The sequence below is a fragment of the Cololabis saira genome, chromosome 9, assembly GCF_033807715.1.
Source record: "Cololabis saira isolate AMF1-May2022 chromosome 9, fColSai1.1, whole genome shotgun sequence".
In the NCBI taxonomy this organism is placed as follows: Eukaryota; Metazoa; Chordata; class Actinopteri; order Beloniformes; family Belonidae; genus Cololabis; species Cololabis saira.
In genome coordinates this window covers 91,953-109,556 of record NC_084595.1, presented here as the reverse complement: position 1 = coordinate 109,556, position 17,604 = coordinate 91,953, and the positions used below count along the sequence as shown (strand labels likewise).

General features: G+C 44.5%; 1 protein-coding gene across 1 annotated transcript; it reads right to left on the bottom strand.

Annotated features, from left to right (window-relative positions):
• Positions 1 to 8,930: 8,930 nt before the first annotated feature.
• ppic (peptidylprolyl isomerase C) lies at positions 8,931 to 17,091 on the bottom strand. The gene is made up of 7 exons (XM_061729734.1): positions 17,078 to 17,091; positions 16,776 to 16,983; positions 14,298 to 14,411; positions 13,545 to 13,638; positions 13,372 to 13,439; positions 12,107 to 12,223; positions 8,931 to 11,401 (listed from the first exon to the last, which is right to left on the bottom strand). The coding sequence occupies exons 1-7, from the start codon at positions 17,089 to 17,091 to the stop codon at positions 11,273 to 11,275; spliced, it is 744 nt and encodes a 247-aa protein (XP_061585718.1). The 3' UTR covers positions 8,931 to 11,272.
• Between the last annotated feature and the right edge of the window lie 513 nt (positions 17,092 to 17,604).

Below are 17,604 nucleotides of genomic sequence, written 5' to 3'. Positions count from 1 at the left end.
ACCCTAACCCTAACCCTTAACCCTAACCCTTAACCTTAACCTTTAACCTAAACCCTTAACCTAAACCCTTAAACCCAACCCTTAACCTTAACCCTAACTCTAACCCTAATTCTTAAGCTTAACCCTAACCTTTAACCCTAACCCTTAACCTTAACCTTTAACCCTTAACCCCAACCTTAACCCTAACCTTGACCCTAACCCTTAACCTCAACCTCAACCCCAACCCTTAACCTTAACCCTTAACCCTAACCCTTAACCCTAACCCTAACCCTTAACCCTAACCCTAACCCTTAACCCTAAACCCTTAACCCTTAACCCTAACCCTTAACCCTAAACCCTAAACCCTTAACCCTTAACCCTAACCCTTAACCCTAAACCCTAAACCCTTAACCCTAAACCCTTAACCCTAACCCTAACCCTTAACCCTAAACCCTAAACCCTAAACCCTTAACCCTTAACCCTAAACCCTAAACCCTAAACCCTTAACCCTAAACCCTAAACCCTTAACCCTAAACCCTAAACCCTTAACCCTTAACCCTAACCCTAACCCTTAACCCTAAACCCTAAACCCTTAACCCTAAACCCTAAACCCTAAACCCTTAACCCTTAACCCTAAACCCTAAACCCTAAACCCTTAACCCTTAACCCTAAACCCTAAACCCTTAACCCTTAACCCTAAACCCTAAACCCTTAACCCTTAACCCTTAACCCTAAACCCTAAACCCTAAACCCTTAACCCTTAACCCTTAACCCTAAACCCTAAACCCTTAACCCTTAACCCTTAACCCTTAACCCTAAACCCTAAACCCTAAACCCTTAACCCTTAACCCTTAACCCTAAACCCTTAACCCTTAACCCTTAACCCTTAACCCTAACCCTTAACCCTAAACCCTAAACCCTAAACCCTTAACCCTTAACCCTAACCCTAACCCTTAACCCTAAACCCTTAACCCTAAACCCTAAACCCTAAACCCTTAACCCTTAACCCTAAACCCTAAACCCTAAACCCTTAACCCTTAACCCTAAACCCTAAACCCTTAACCCTTAACCCTAAACCCTAAACCCTAAACCCTTAACCCTTAACCCTTAACCCTTAACCCTAACCCTTAACCCTAAACCCTAAACCCTAAACCCTTAACCCTTAACCCTAACCCTAACCCTTAACCCTAAACCCTAAACCCTTAACCCTAAACCCTAAACCCTAAACCCTTAACCCTTAACCCTAAACCCTAAACCCTAAACCCTTAACCCTTAACCCTAAACCCTAAACCCTTAACCCTTAACCCTAAACCCTAAACCCTTAACCCTTAACCCTAAACCCTAAACCCTAAACCCTTAACCCTTAACCCTAAACCCTAAACCCTTAACCCTTAACCCTAAACCCTAAACCCTAAACCCTTAACCCTTAACCCTAAACCCTAAACCCTAAACCCTAAACCCTTAACCCTTAACCCTAAACCCTAAACCCTTAACCCTTAACCCTAAACCCTTAACCCTTAACCCTAACCCTAACCCTTAACCCTAAACCCTAAACCCTTAACCCTTAACCCTAAACCCTTAACCCTAAACCCTTAACCCTTAACCCTTAACCCTAAACCCTTAACCCTTAACCTTAGCCCTTAACCCTAACCCTAGACCTAGCCCTTAACCCTTAACCCTTAACCTTAACCCTTAACCTTAACCTTAACCCTTGACCCTTAACCCTTAACCTTAGCCCTTAACCCTCGCTCTGATAGGAGGGCTCACATCACCCCATCCTAGAAACTCTTCCCTGCTCCCCGTCCGTCTTTGTTTTACCTTCAAACCCTTAACCCTAATGGAGGGAGGCTGAGGTCATGTGACCAGAGCTTGCTGACGGTCCCTCGTACCCACTTTAAGACGCAAAGAGGTCGCTCCTTCCAGGCCGTCGTCCCGAGGCTCTGGACCGATCTCCCGCCGTCTCTACGTTCTCTGGACTCATCAATGCTTTTAAGATCAAACTTAAGACCTGCTTCTCCGAGCTTTTAAACTTCAGCAGTGAGACGGTCGTTTTATGACCTCCATGTTGATATTATGTACTTCTATTCTAGGAGCTTTTAATTGGTATCGTCTCATTTTTATTGTATTTTTACTTTTATTGTATTGTTTTATTCATGTTATTATTAGGGCCCGAGCACTTACAGTGTGAAGGCCCTATTGTATCTGTAGGAGTTCTCTTTTTTGTTTTTATTTTCCTCTTTTTTATTTTTCTTCCGACAAATGGAAGGCCTTTTTTCCCCCTAAACGTGCCCCAAAAGTCACCAAATTTTGCACCAAGCCAGGCCTGGTGAAAAATGTGATATTTAATGGTTTGTATTAATGGACGTGGCAAAATGGCTCAACAGCGCCCCCTAGAAAACTTTGTGCCTCAAGCCCCATAATACGGTTTGACGTACATGCACGAAAATCGGTACACACCTGTATCATGTCGCAACTAAAAGAAAAGTCTCTTGGCGCCATGGCCCAAACCCAACAGGAAGTCGGCCATTTTTAATTAATTGTGTAATTTTGCCGCAATTTATGCCATTCTGTCGGCCCTTTCTTTGCCCGAATCGTAATGTGCACCCAGGTGTGTTATACATCAAAATGTGCGTCTCCATCCTCCGACACCACGCATTACCTTTCTCTTTCAAAAGTGTTACCGTGGCGACGCTAGACGCCAAAAAGCGCGCCCACCCTTCATCTGATTGTTCCATATTTGATAGTTCCCCAAAAGTCACCAAATTTTGTACGCAAGCCAGGCCTGGCGATAAATTTGATATTTCATGGTTTGCATTAATGGGCGTGGCCTAACGGCTCAACAGCGCCCCCTAGAATACTTTTCTCTGCCATAACTTTTGAATGGTTTGACATAAAGAGTCGTGGGTGGTGTCATGGGACTCGGTATTGAGTCCTTGACCATAATTGGTGCAAATCAGCCCCGCCCCTTCTTCTGATTGGTCGATATTTCATAGTTCCTATTTTCTGCCATAACTTTTGAATGGTTTAACATAGGAAGTCGTGGGTGGTGTCATTTCTGATATGCTTATGGGGGCGGTGGCCGTGAGTGCGAGGGCCCGTTCATCGCTGCTTGCAGCTTTAATTATTATTATTATCGTTTTATTTTTGGCGAAGCACCTTGTGACATTACATTGTCAGTGAAAGGTGCTATAGAAATAAAATGTACTTACATATTTACATACTTACTTACTCACGTACTTACTTAATATCTTCTTCCAGTCAACGTGGCTTTCATCTTTAGAGGAATTTGTTGAGTTTTAGCTTTGTGAAGGAGGTTGTGGTTTACAGGCAACCTGAACGCAGCGCTGCAAGTTTGTGTGTGTGTGTCTGTGTGTGTGTGTGTGTGTGTGTGTGTGTGTGTGTGTGTGTGTGTGTGTGTGTGTGCGTGTGTGTGTGTGTGTGTGTGTGTGTGTGCTCGTCCGTGTGTTGTGTGTGTGTGTGTGTGTGTGTGTGTGTGTGTGTGTGTGTGTGTGTGTGTGTGTGTGTGTGTGTGTGTGTGTGTGTGTGTGTGTGTGTGTGTGTGTGTGCTCGTCCGTGTGTTGTGTGTGTGCAGGTTGTTGCGCTCTTATCTCTCCGGGCGACTCTCTGCCTGATGATGTGTTTGCTGTTGACCTTTAAACAACTCTGTCCCATCATCCTCTGCTTCCACACACACACACACACACACACACACACACACACACACACACACACACACACACACACACACACACACACACACACACACACACACACACACGGTTGACAATCTTCCACACTCATGCATGTAAACAGTGTGGAGGCAGAAACTCACCGTCCACATTTTAAGCCCAACACACACACACTGAAAACACACACTCGTGCACACACACTCGTGCACACACACTCGTGCACACGCACACGAGGCATCACTGTCGAAGGTTTGCTGGTAATGAGGCCTGTCATCCTTCCACGCAGCCTCTCTCGCTCTCTCCCTCTTTCTTTTCTTCTTTCATTGATCCGCTAACAGATCCCCAATATAACAACTAGCAGTCGCAGTGGGAGACACCCCTCCTCTTCATCCCCCTCTTCATCCCCCCATCCTCCTCTCCTCCTCGACACGCATCCCTCCGGACCATTTAAAAACCTACCACAACTTTCTCTCCTCCTCCTTTTTCCTCCCATCTCCTCCTCTCTTCCTCCGCCCGGCCCCCTCCGCCAAGAAGAGATTTATCTTTTCATTACAAGCAAAAAAATCTTGTTCCACTGGCAGATTTTTCTACTTATTTCAAGTGAAAATCGACTTGAAACAGGTGAAAATTGTTGTTTTTTCCAGTGATGAGTCTTGTTTTAAGTGTAATGAGATTTTTTTGAATAATAATTAGACATTTTAACTAGAAATAAGACAAATATTCCTTGTAAGGTTTTGAGTTTTTGCAGTGTGGAGGCATGTTGTTGTAACGAGAAGACAAATGACACGAGTAACTGCCAGTTACTTCCAAGAAGAACGAGAGTCTTCCGTTTGGAGTGACAGAGAAGTGGAGTTACTTCTCAACTTTTTTCTTGACATTTCGACTTTTTTCTCGACTTTTTTCTCAAAATTTCAACTTTTTTTCTCAAAATTTCAACTTTTTTCTCAACTTTTTTCTCAAAATTTCGACTCTTTTCTCAAAATTTCGACTTTTTTCTCGACATTTTTCTCAAAATTTCGACTCTTTTCTCAAAATTTCGACTTGCTTCTCGAGATTTCGACTTTCAACTTCCTCGACACGCATCCCTCCGGACCATTTAAAAACCTACCACAACTTTCTCTCCTCCTCCTTTTTCCTCCCATCTCTTCCTCTCTTCCTCCGCCCAGCCCCCTGACGCTCCGCCAACCGTCCTGCACTGCAAAAACTCCAAATCTTAACAAGAATATTTGTCTTATTTCTAGTTTTTTAGTCAAAAAATGTCATTACACTTAAAACAAGATTCATCACTGGAAAAAACAACAATGTTCACCTGTTTCAAGTAAATTTTCACTTAAAATAAGTAGAAAAATCTGCCAGTGGAACTAGATTTTTAGAACTGTGGGGGGGGGGGACCGCAGGCAGGTGGAAGCAGCAGCGGGATGCCCAGAGGGGGTGGGGGGGACTGCAGGCAGGTGGAAGCAGCAGCGGGATGCCCAGAGGGGGTGGGACTGCAGGCAGGTGGAAGCAGCAGCGGGATGCCCAGAGGGGGGGGGACTGCAGGCAGGTGGAAGCAGCAGCGGGATGACCAGATGGGGTGGGGGGGACTGCAGGCAGGTGGAAGCAGCAGCGGGATGACCAGAGGGGGGGGCGCAGGCAGGTGGAAGCAGCAGCGGGGGTTGTTCAATAGGCCTATTCACGAAATTCTGGTCCAGAATTCCTGGTTCAGTCTGGTCCAGCTAGAGTCCACCTGATCCAGGTAGAGTCCACTTTGTCCAGCCAGAGATCGACCCCGGATCCTCGGCTGCCGTTGTTGAAGCTCCGGCCGCTAAACGATGTAATTATCGCGGGTAAAAGGTGAAGCTGCCGAGGCTGACGGCTGATCTCTCTCGTCTGACACAAAACTGCTGCTAATGAGAAGTACAGGGGTGATTTGTTTCTCCCTGTTCTACAACAGATACCGACAGATAAACACACACACACACACACACACACACACACACATGCACGTGCACACGCACACAGGAGGAAACCACGGTTCAACTCAAAGGTCAGATCGGAGCAGAAATCTCTCGGGTCGGGCAGGAAGTCGACAGAAAACAGTGAAATAGATCACAGCTGTCGACTCTACGCTCGTGAAAAGTCAAATCTTCACACTTTAACAACGTGGGATTTTTTTTATTTTTTCTGATTTTATTTTTTTTACCGGAGCGCATTTGAGGTGAATTTACAATTTACAAGACTTTTACACTCTTCGTTTGGACCGGAGGACGACAAGGTGCAGGGATCCCAACCAGCCACCGAGCTGCTTCCACCAGGGCCCCTAGGCTAGGCAAGTTTATTTGTAGAGCACAATTCAACACAAGGTAATTCAAACTGCTTTACATCAACATTAAAAGCTGCAAGCAGCGATGAAGCGATGAACGGGCCCTCGCGCGTGCAATTTTCACCAATAAAGGTCTAGGACTCAAAACTAAGTCCGATGACGCCACCATGACTCTTTATGTCAAACCATTCAAAGGTTATGGCAGAAAGTAGGAACTATCAAATATGGACCAATCAACCAGATGAAGGGGGAGCGCGCTTTTTGGCGTCTAGCGTCGCCACGGTAACGCTTTTGAAAGAGAAAAGTAATGCGCGTCGTCGCAGGATGGAGACGCACATTTTGATGTATAACACACCTGGGTGCACGTTACGGTTCGGACCGTATTAACTGCTGAAGAAATGGCATACATTTCACCAAAATTACATGATTAATTCAAAATGGCCGACTTTCTGTTCAGTTTGGGCCATGGCGCCAAGAGACTTTTCTTTAAGTTGTGACATGATACAGGTGTGTACCGATTTTGGTACATGTAAATCAAACCGTATTGTGGGGCTTGAGGCAAGTTTTCTAGGGGGCGCTGTTGAGTCATTAGGCCACGCCCATTAATGCAAACCATTAAATATCACATTTATCACCAGTACCCTGGTTTGGTGAAAAATTTGGTGACTTTTGGGGCACGTTTAGGGGGAAAAAATGCCTTAATTTCGTCGGAAGAAAAACATTTTGCAAGCAATAAAGGTGAAGGACTCAAAACTAAGTCTGATGACACCACACAGGATTCTCTATGTCAAACCATTCAAAAGTTATAGCAGAAAATAGGTACAACCAATCAGAAGAAGGGGCGGGGCTAATTTGCACCAATGAAGGTCAAGGACTCGATACTGAGTCATATGACACCACCTGCGACTCTTTATGTCAAACCTTTCAAAAGATATTGGACTATAATATATCGGCCAATCAGAAAAAGGGGCGGGGCTAATTTGTATATATAATATAGAAATGCATATATTTATATATACAATAATACTAATATACAGGTTAAAGGTTAAAGTATATGAAGTCTGTACTGACTGGGTCATGTGACCAGTTCTGGGTCAGTCTAATCAGTCAAGAGCTGTGCTCTGGTTGCTAGGGGCAACAAGAACCTCGAAATGAGGAAGGTTCCGGACTGGCTGTGAGAAAACCTCAGCTTTTGCCTTGTGACAAGTTCTCAAATAACTCCGATTTGTGAGAAAACCATAGCTCCTAGCAGAAAAATAAATACGTCGTGAGAGACACAGATCCCGGCAGATTCTGACAATCTTAATTTTATTCAGCTATTCCTTAAAATGTGTTAGTAACGGCAGTTTGAAAACAAAATGAGATTTTTTTGAAGAAAATGTTTGATTACATTGAAGTAAATGGAGACCGAGGCAGGAATTGGCGCCGCTTTAGCCATCGCCGTTTAAATTTTGTGCATACCCCGCCTGTCAAAGTCACATTTTATGAATCCCAACAGCTATGTCTACATTTTGACCAAAAATTATTTATCCAGCTTTTACGGTTCGGCCGTGAGCTCGAGTTACAAATAAAAATTATGGTCATTTTTTGAATGTTTCTCTCACTCTAAAAAATTAGAAGTTCACTCTAGATTTGACAAAAAAGTGATTTCCAGACCTCGCTTGAGGGCTCATATCTTGAAAAGTGTACATTTTAGGAAAAAACTGTTTCAAGTATGGAGAGAGAAGAGAAGTTTTCCTCCGTTTTGAAGTTTGAATGACATTTCTACGTGCAAGTATGAGAAAGATACGTGACTCAGAAAAAAGGTGAATTTGGAGTTTTTCCAACCTCCTTCCAGCCACAGTGTGACATTCTGCCCCATTCACTTACATGGGAAAATCTCCCCATTAGTTTGGAAATTTGGAAATGTTTTTGCACTTCGTGCAAAAACTATTTGTGCCATCGCTCTGAAAATCCACAGTACTGTAGTTAAATTCAGGGCCTACAACTTTCTAAATTGGTTCATAATTTTTCGAGTAACCGTGTGCGAGTGGTGATGCCCCAAACTTCTCCCAATGCATTCCGGATGGGGCTAAAAGCGCACGTTTTTGCCCGTTGCGCAAAACGTGCACGCCAATCGCTAATAAAAGTCAAAGCACACGATTCCCGCTTAAAGCGACACTGCGTAACTTTTCCACCTTAATATAATATTTCCAGAGTCATTGTGATGGTACATCAACTTCCAACAGGTTTAATGAACCTCTGTCATGGTCTGAGGGGTCTGTATCGCCTTCACTGGCACTATGTAACTTTGAGGAGCATGGTAGGAACCCTGCCACACTACTGGTAAAGCACTACCGCTTTTGTCCAAAGGAGACGCCAAACTCAACAAAAGCTGAAAGTTACGTTGTGCTGCTTTAAGGCGCACGTTTCTACGCTTCCCCAGAGGCACTCCTCCTCCATTGCAGAGCTATGGAGGAGGAGTGCCTCTTGGCGCAGCCGTGGCACTAATGATAAGAAAAGAGGTAAAATAATAAAAAGTAAGGGCAGTAGATCCAGCAGGTTCATCTCATTCTTAAAATGGCAAGAATTACATTTCTATATGGTCAAAACATACTGTACAAATACCGGGTCAAATACAGAATTACAAAAATACGGAAGAGTATAAGGGCCAGGCAGGAGAAAAATAAACATAATATTCTAGAGGAGGAAGATTTTTTTTCATTATGCACTTCGACAAAAAAGTCGAAATGTCGAGAAAAAAGTCAAAATGTCGAGATTAATGTTGAAACACAATTTCGAGAAAAAAGTCATAATGTATTTCAACTTTATTCTCGAAATTTGCAATCATCCTTAGATACATTTTAATGCCAAAGTCTGGACAGCGTTGTGTCCTGGTGTCCTGGTCCTCATGGACAAACGTCTCCACCTGTAGAGGTTTAAAAAACCGAAGAATTCAACAAAGGCTCGGATTGATTTGCATTCACTGATTTATTGTATAAAACACAGTCGTCGGCTCTTTGGCCGTTTGGTGTTGAGGAGAGGAACAACGTGTGATATGTTACAGATGTGTTGAGGAGAGGAACAACGTGTGATATGTTACAGACGTGTTGAGGAGAGGAACAACGTGTGATATGTTACAGATGTGTTGAGGAGAGGAACAACGTGTGATATGTTACAGACGTGTTGAGGAGAGGAACAACGTGTGATATGTTACAGACGTGTTGAGGAGAGGAACAACGTGTGATATGTTACAGACGTGTTGAGGAGAGGAACAACGTGTGATATGTTACAGATGTGTTGAGGAGAGGAACAACGTGTGATTTGTTACAGACGTGTTGAGGAGAGGACCAACGTGTGATATGTTACAGACGTGTTGAGAGGAACAACGTGTGATATGTTACAGACGTGTTGAGAGGAACAACGTGTGATATGTTACAGATGTGTTGAGGAGAGGAACAACGTGTGATATGTTACAGACGTGTTGAGGAGAGGAACAACGTGTGATATGTTACAGACGTGTTGAGGAGAGGAACAACGTGTGATATGTTACAGACGTGTTGAGGAGAAGACCAACGTGTGATATGTTACAGACGTGTTGAGGAGAAGACCAACGTGTGATATGTTACAGACGTGTTGAGGAGAGGAACAACGTGTGATATGTTACAGATGTGTTGAGGAGAGGACCAACGTGTGATTTGTTACAGACGTGTTGAGGAGAGGAACAACGTGTGATATGTTACGGACGTGTTGGGGAGAGGAACAACGTGTGATATGTTACAGACGTGTTGAGAGGAACAACGTGTGATTTGTTACAGACGTGTTGAGGAGAGGAACAACGTGTGATATGTTACAGACGTGTTGAGAGGAACAACGTGTGATATGTTACAGACGTGTTGAGAGGAACAACGTGTGATATGTTACAGACGTGTTGAGAGGAACAACGTGTGATATGTTACAGACGTGTTGAGAGGAACAACGTGTGATATGTTACAGACGTGTTGAGGAGAGGAACAACGTGTGATATGTTACAGACGTGTTGAGGAGAGGAACAACGTGTGATATGTTACAGACGTGTTGAGGAGAGGAACAACGTGTGATATGTTAGATGTGTTGAGGAGAGGAACAACGTGTGATATGTTACAGACGTGTTGAGGAGAGGAACAACGTGTGATTTGTTACAGATGTGCATCATCTCCAGTACCAGGAAGACCAGGATGTTACTGACACAAAGCTACCGTGAACGTTCGGGTCATTACAAAAGAAATAGTGACAGTTTAATAAACCGTAAACAGACGGATGATCAATAAAGTTAACTAACAAACACATTTAACATCATTTCAGTAAAATATACTTCCACTTCTTTCATCGTTGTGCTGTATTTTTTACAAATATACGATATGATGCATCATGCAGTTAAAGTTGTAAACGATAATAAAACATCAGATATAAAGAACAGCTTCGTGTGCTACACAGTTTTTTGCATAAGAGTTAAGATTTTTGCGTAACAATAATTTGGCAAACGAGGAAGGATTTGGCACCGAGTGCTAATCTGCTCAGACGATCATCATGTGATTAGAAAACAGGTTTATTATAACAGTATTAGTACGTTGTGTTTCTGCGGAAGAGTATTAGGGTCAAAAGGAGAAAAATACGATTATGTTTAGTGGAGGAACAGTTTTTTTTCCATTATGCACTTCCAGAAAAAAGTAAAAATGTTGAGAAAAAAGTCGAAATGTCGACTTTATTCACGAAATTTCGACTTTATTCTTGAAATTGTGACTTTTTTCTCAAAGTGCACAATAAAAAAATGTTCAAATATTTTTCTCCTTCATGGCCCTAAAACTCTTCTGTAGTTTCAATGCTGCAGGTTTCTGTGCAAATGTTTTGCTGGTTTTATCTTATTTTTTTTAAGTATCTGACTGCGTGTCGGCGGCCATCTTGGAAGCCTAAAGCTTCCGTCGTAGACGAGTCGAGTTTCTTTACGAATAAACGTTGTGGCGCCGGTGCAGCTCATTCTCCTATCAACGTATTTCTGGCAATAACTCACTAAAAACATCAGGATTTTACGTTAAATCTGCGTCCGGCAGCGACCAATCAGAAGTCCGGTCCAGTTCGTGCACCCGTTTTCATTTTGCACTTCGAGAAAAAAGTCGAAATATCGAGAAAAAAGTTGAAATGTCAAGATTAATGTTGAAATACAATTTCGAGCTTAGCTGGACCGGACCGATTTAGATTTTAATTTGGCACATTGACGGGGCTCCTGATTGGTCGCTGGTTTGGGGGACGTTCTGACTCCGGTTCCGGCCGGTTCTGGCCGGTTCTACCAGCCGTCCACCTCCACCACGAACGGCTCCTTGACGGCGATCCGGCCGCTGTTGACGATCACGCACTCGGTGTACGGAAGGTTCCGGTCGTTGGTGTCCTGGAGCTCGATGGTGTGAACCACCGACTGGAAACACACACAATTAAAATTAGAATTAAATATGTCATTCATTCATTAAAATACAATTCATTTTAAGTAAAAAAATATATTTAATTAATGAACGGGCCCTCGCACGTGCCATTTTCACCAATAAAGGACTCAAAACTAAGTCCGATGACTCCACCATGATTCTTTATGTCAAACATTCAAAAGTTATAACAGAAAGTAGGAACTATCAAATATGGACCAATCAGGTGACGGGTGGGCGCGCTTTTTGGCGTCTAGCGTCGCCACGGTAACACTTTTGAAAGAGAAAAGTAATGCGTGTTGTCGCAGGATGGAGACGCACATTTTGATGTATAACACACCTGGGTGCACGTTACGGTTCGGGCTGAATTAACTGCCGAAGGAATGGCATAAATTGCGCCAAAATTACACGATTAATTAAAAATGGCCGACTTCCTGTTGGGTTTGGGCCATGGCGCCAAGATACTTTTCTTCAAGTTGCGACATGATACAGGTGTGTACCGATTTTCGTGCATGTACGTCAAACCGTATTGTGGGGCTTGAGGCACAAAGTTTTCTAGGGGGCGCTGTTGAGCCGTTAGGCCACGCCCATTAATGCAAACCATTAAATATCACATTTTTCACCAGGCCTGGCTTGGTGCAAAATTTGGTGACTTTTGGGGCACGCCCCCCCCCCCAGCCGAGGCTAGTTCCGGGTCCACCCACCATCCCATCCAGTACTTTCCCAAACACCACGTGTTTCCCGTCCAGCCAGGGAGCCTTGGCCGCCAGGATGAAGAACTGGGACCCGTTGGTGTCGGGGCCGGCGTTAGCCATGCTAACCTGGGAGCAGAGAGAGCAGGACATTCAACAGAAATGTAATATTTCATTGTTTAAACCAAGATTTGTTATTTTCTTTTTCGTTTCAGTTGTGTTTCTGTTAATCTGGATGATATTCCAGATTATTCCTGTTCCTTCTTGAATCTTTCTCTTCACATTGGCCCAGAGATAATCCAGTTAGAAGTTAAATCAAACGTAATTTCAGGGCCTTGGTCTCCTGGTAACATTGTAATATATATCTGCGTGTCGTCTGCATAGCTGTGGTAGTTTATATCAAGCCTGTACAGGGCGTCGGAGTCCTGGTGACATTGACTACGTTTCCAGCATCAATATCCCTTTTCTAACCGGAATATTAGCAATAACCCGGTTTTGCACGGCCATGTAAACACCAATAACCCCTTTGAATAACCGGAATTTGCTCATATTCTGGTTTTTAAAAACCCCAATATGACTCCTGGGTTACTCCTTTTAAAACCTGAATATTGGGTCATGTAAACACCAAACAGAATATCCCCATCAAACGGAACAGGAATTTGTTTTCTGCACATGCTCTGTTCACAAGGAATCCTGGTCTTTTGAGTCCAAGAAGTTCTTCTAAACACAGAGAAACCAAGACCAGGAGGAGACGAATCACTTCATAAATGTAATGAAGGATATGAACATTTCTGCATTTGTAGACGGTAGAAAGTACCGGGATAGAAGATTTACAAGAAGGTGAGAGAAAAGTTGTGCGAAGCAGCATTTGTTTTGAATTTGGATACAGGAAGAAGAAGCAGAAATGACGGGAATTGCATCATGATGTTCTCCGTGCGTCGCTGGTTTGATCCAGATATCCTGAATGATTAATCACCATGTAAACAGGGATAACCCTGTTTGCTCACGCATGGAAACACATTATTCCCAATGTTTCAGTAACCGGAATATTGACCTTAACCCGAGTTTTGAATGCATGTAAACGTAGTCATTGTAATATATATATCAGCGTGTCATCTGCATAGGTCGTTTTATTTAGTTGTTCTTTATAATGTGTGCTAGTGGGAGGATGTAGATGTTAAACAGAAGAGTTCCCAGGATGGAGCCTTGGGGAACTCCACATATGATTCTAGTCTGCTCAGATGTAAAGTTAAAGTACTTCCTGTGTGTTAGCTCACCCAGCTAGCTCCGAGATGCTTCAGTTTGAAGTTCTCGTCAGTAAAAGTCGTCCCGTAGATGCTGTGACCTGAACACAAGAAAAAGAAAATCCCTAAACTTATTCTGGTTTTTGCAACAAACTCCAACAAACTCCAACAAACTCCATCCTAAAAGATAAAATAACCAGACAAACCTCCGGTCCCGTCTCCGGCGGTGAAGTCTCCTCCCTGGATCATGAAGTCCTTGATCACCCGGTGGAACTTGGTTCCTCTGTAGCCGTAGCCTTTCTGAGGAGAAACGGGACGTTTACTGGACCAGTTCCTCCACTGGCCACTAGAGGAGCTGCAGCATCACGTCCTACATGCTAGTACCGTATTTTACCGACTATAAGTCCCATTTCTTTTCATAGTTTGGCCAAGGTGCGACTTATACTCTGGAGCGACTTATGTGTGAAATTATTGACTGCGTTTACATGGGAAGTTTAATTCCTCTTTAATTCAGAATTAAAATTAAATCCGATTTAAAATGAGTAAAGATTACCATGTAAACACCTAATTCAGAATGAAGATGGCCATTCTGAACTCTTAATATGTTACGTTAACGTACCAGGCACGTTCTCAGTTGTGTAATGTAAACAAACCGTACAATCATTCAGCCGGGTGTTGCCTCTATTCTAGTTTTATTTTAAATTGCCTTTCAAGACGACGACATGTCTGTTCATGGTGTTGGATTTTATAAAATAAAATTTCGCCCAAAAGTGCGACTTATGGTCCGGAAAATACGGTAACTAAAAGAGTTCTTTACGGGAGGAAAATATCCACTTTTCATGTTTTCATTTCCAACATTTTCACGACAAAATTCTTCCAAATCTTTGTGAACTGCTTCTCCGACTAAAAGGTGTGTTCAGGTGACGCCAGGACATCCGTGCGTTTACGCTGTTTCCCACCTCTCCGGTTGCCAGGGTGACGAAGTTGCCGACGGTGAGCGGGACGACGTCCCCGAACAGGCCGATGACGATCCGTCCGACCTCGTGACCCCCGACGGTGACGTCGAAGAAAACCTGAAACACAAGAGAGAGAGAGAGAGAGAGAGAGAGAGAGAGAGAGAGAGGGGCGGAGTTAAACACCTGAGGTCGACGCTGGCTCCGCCCCCTCTGGAGGAGACGCCGGTCGTCATGGCGACGGACCGGTCATTAGCGCTGGGTTGGGTATCATCACTGACCTCCCGATACGAGTCCGATACACCAGGTCCCATGTCGATAACATTTACGATACGATTCAATATCGATATTCTAGTTACAAAACCAATGGAAGGGATTCTCAAAAAGGGTTGGTTGAGGGAGCGACGCCCAGGACGGACTTAGGGAGGAGCACTGGGGGAAAAAACAGGGATAAAAATTAAAAATAAAAAATAAAACATTTTAATCGATACTTGGATTTATGTATTGATAATCGTTCCTACACATGTATATCGATTAGATATCGAATATATCGATATTTTTAACCCAACCCTACCGGTCCTCACGACCAACAGGTTATCATGACGACCGGTCCGTCGTCATGACGACCGGTCCGTCGTCATGACGACCGGTCCGTCGTCATGACGACCGGTCCGTCGTCATGACGATGGACCGGTCATCACAATGAATCGGTCGTCATGATGGACCGGTTGTCATGACAACCGGTCCATCATGACGACCGGCGGCGTAGGGTACGCGGCGACGCGCACCTACGCCATAGCCTCTGCGTTGGTGTGACGCAGAACCATAAACCCGCCCTGAGCAGCTCTGAGGGGAGACGGAGGGAGGAGGGGAGGAGGGGGCTGCCGGGCCGTTCTCGCATCGCCTTCGCACAGAGAGTCTGGATGATTTGCAATTACAGGCTGAGCCTACCGTTAGTTTTTAAACTGTAAAAAGTAGGGGGGACAAAAACATGAGTTTGAAAAGACGGGGGGCATGTCCCCCCTGTTGCGCCAGCAACGCCGTGCTGCCACTCACTTGCTTTAATTATTTTATACTATTTATATACTCTTTCTACTTTTACTGTGACCACCAAATAATGTGGTTTTCCTGTCCTCCACCTCATCCACAATATCTAGATCTCAGATCTCAGTGAAAGTCAGTGGCACGGTGGCTCGACACGTCTCATTCATTCTGACGCCGAACAGGCTGCGGGTGGCGCTGCACATGCTCAGTAGGCTCATTCATATGCAAATACAGTCATGAACTACTTTGCATTACGCTTTTAAGGTAACAAGTGGACGTGTAGAGGGCGGGATATGAGGCGGATTCAGCTGCGCAACCTTCCAGCTGGACTGTGATTTATAAAGCGAACATTGCGTGCAGGTGTGCGTGCACACGGTTTTATTGATCCGGATTTTTTTTTGCGCCCGCCATTTTCGGCTTTTGAGTGTACGTGCACTTTTAGTTTGAATCCTACGCAGTCCATTTTAAATGAGGCCCCAGCTCTTTGAAAACGCACTCCCTGTGGAGCGCGTTTTTGCGGAGCACGCGGTTCTCAGTAAGCCATGGTACTTGTATTTTCTTTTCAGATCGTCCTGCCACAGCTGTCTTTTATAGCTTGTCACACCAATTATTCAAAATGTCTAAATTACTTATGGATAATTTTTATTAATTGGAGGAAACAGGGAACATGTGTGAAGTTTGAGATCGCTGAACACTGTGACTCTTTAATGGTTCTATTTGTAGTTTCACTGTTCTACCACTAGGTTTTGTGTGTACGCATGTCCGGAGTTGTGCTTACATTTACACTCGTTTCTGCGCACATACATGTTGATAAATTCCAGACTTTGCGTGGGGATGCTCGTACGCACGCTTTACGCACAGATCTGTGTACGAACGGTTGATAAATGAGTAATAAGTAATAAGGTAATAAGTGATAAATGAGGCCCCTGGACTTAAGATCTACACCGGAAACAAACATCCCACAAATGTTCCACAAAAGAACATTGAACCTACCGTCATTAAGAATGTATCTGATTGTCTTTCTTTTGTGAAATAAAAAGATATTTAAAAAAAATAAATGTGCAGAACGTGGCAGTACCGAGTTGTTGTTGTTGTTGTTGTTGTTGTTTAATTATGGGCCAGTAAACAGATCCGCGGGTTACGTGACTCGGAGTTTCCTCCCATTTAAATACAGGTCTGCCAGAGGTGCTAGTGCGCCTGCGCGGAGTTGCGGAGACGCGGAGAAGCGGAGACGCGGAGACGCTCCGCTGCAAGTGTAAAGTGCGTGGGCTGAGACAGATCTCCTTCTGGAAGATTCCTCACACACACACACACACACACACACACACACACACACACACACCCGCGCTCCCGCGGCCGCGTGCACGAGCACGAGCTGAGAATAAGACGTGGATGAACCGACGCACCTCCTCTCGTGCACGCGCAGCGGCGATAACGCACCTTGTCGGTGACGCGCGGGCCTCGGCGAGAGAAGCCTGCGCGCGCAGCCTGCAGAGCGGAGAGAAGCAGCAGCAGCAGCGGCGGGAGGAGATCCATCCCTGGGGGCTGATGGGTGGGGGCACCTACGGGTGGGGGGACCTGTGGGTGGGGGGTCAGCAGCACCTCTGGGAGCAGCTGCAGGACCTGCAGAACCGGGACCGGAGTCGCGCTGATCCGCAGCGGGGAGGAGAGAGAGAGAGGGAGAGAGAGAGAGAGAGAGAGAGAGAGAGAGAGAGAGCTGCAGCTGAGCACCGTGACGTCACCAGGAAACCCCCATGTGGGCGGAGCCTAAAGGAGGAGGAGGAGGAAGTGAGATTTGAAGGAAAAAAGTGAGGAAGAAGAAAAGTGGAGGAGCAGCAAGTCTCCATCCTTCCATCCACCTTCCCTCGCTTTCAATTAGTGTCTTTTTATATTGTCTTTTAACCAGAGTGCGAAATACGGGGGGGTTCGGGGGGTCCGACCCCCCGATTAACCCTTGAGCCCCCCTGAAGGACTCAAAAGACGAATTTAGGGGGGTCTCAATGTCGTCAAAAAAATAAATAAATTAGGCTATATAATATAATATGATCATTTGATTGTCATTAATGGTCAATTAAATATGTTTAAGAGATCGCCATATCAAGTATTCACAATTCCAAACTTTTATTGGTTTAACACAAGTCCTGCACCTTTATGTATGCAAAAATAGCCATGTGCGCCAGCACAGCGCAACGAAGCTTTTCCGCAGTTAATAACACGGACAGCCAGGCGCGCAGCAGGTTGCGTGAAGAAAGCCTGTCTGCACTCCTGT

Excerpts from the sequence above, each read along its gene's own strand:
- ppic (XM_061729734.1), bottom strand. Across the intron at positions 14,412-16,775 it reads GCCCGCGCGTCACCGACAAG|GTTTTCTTCGACGTCACCGT; the intron begins GTGCGTTATCGC and ends CTTGTGTTTCAG. Across the intron at positions 12,224-13,371 it reads AGCATCTCGGAGCTAGCTGG|GTTAGCATGGCTAACGCCGG; the intron begins GTGAGCTAACAC and ends CTCTGCTCCCAG.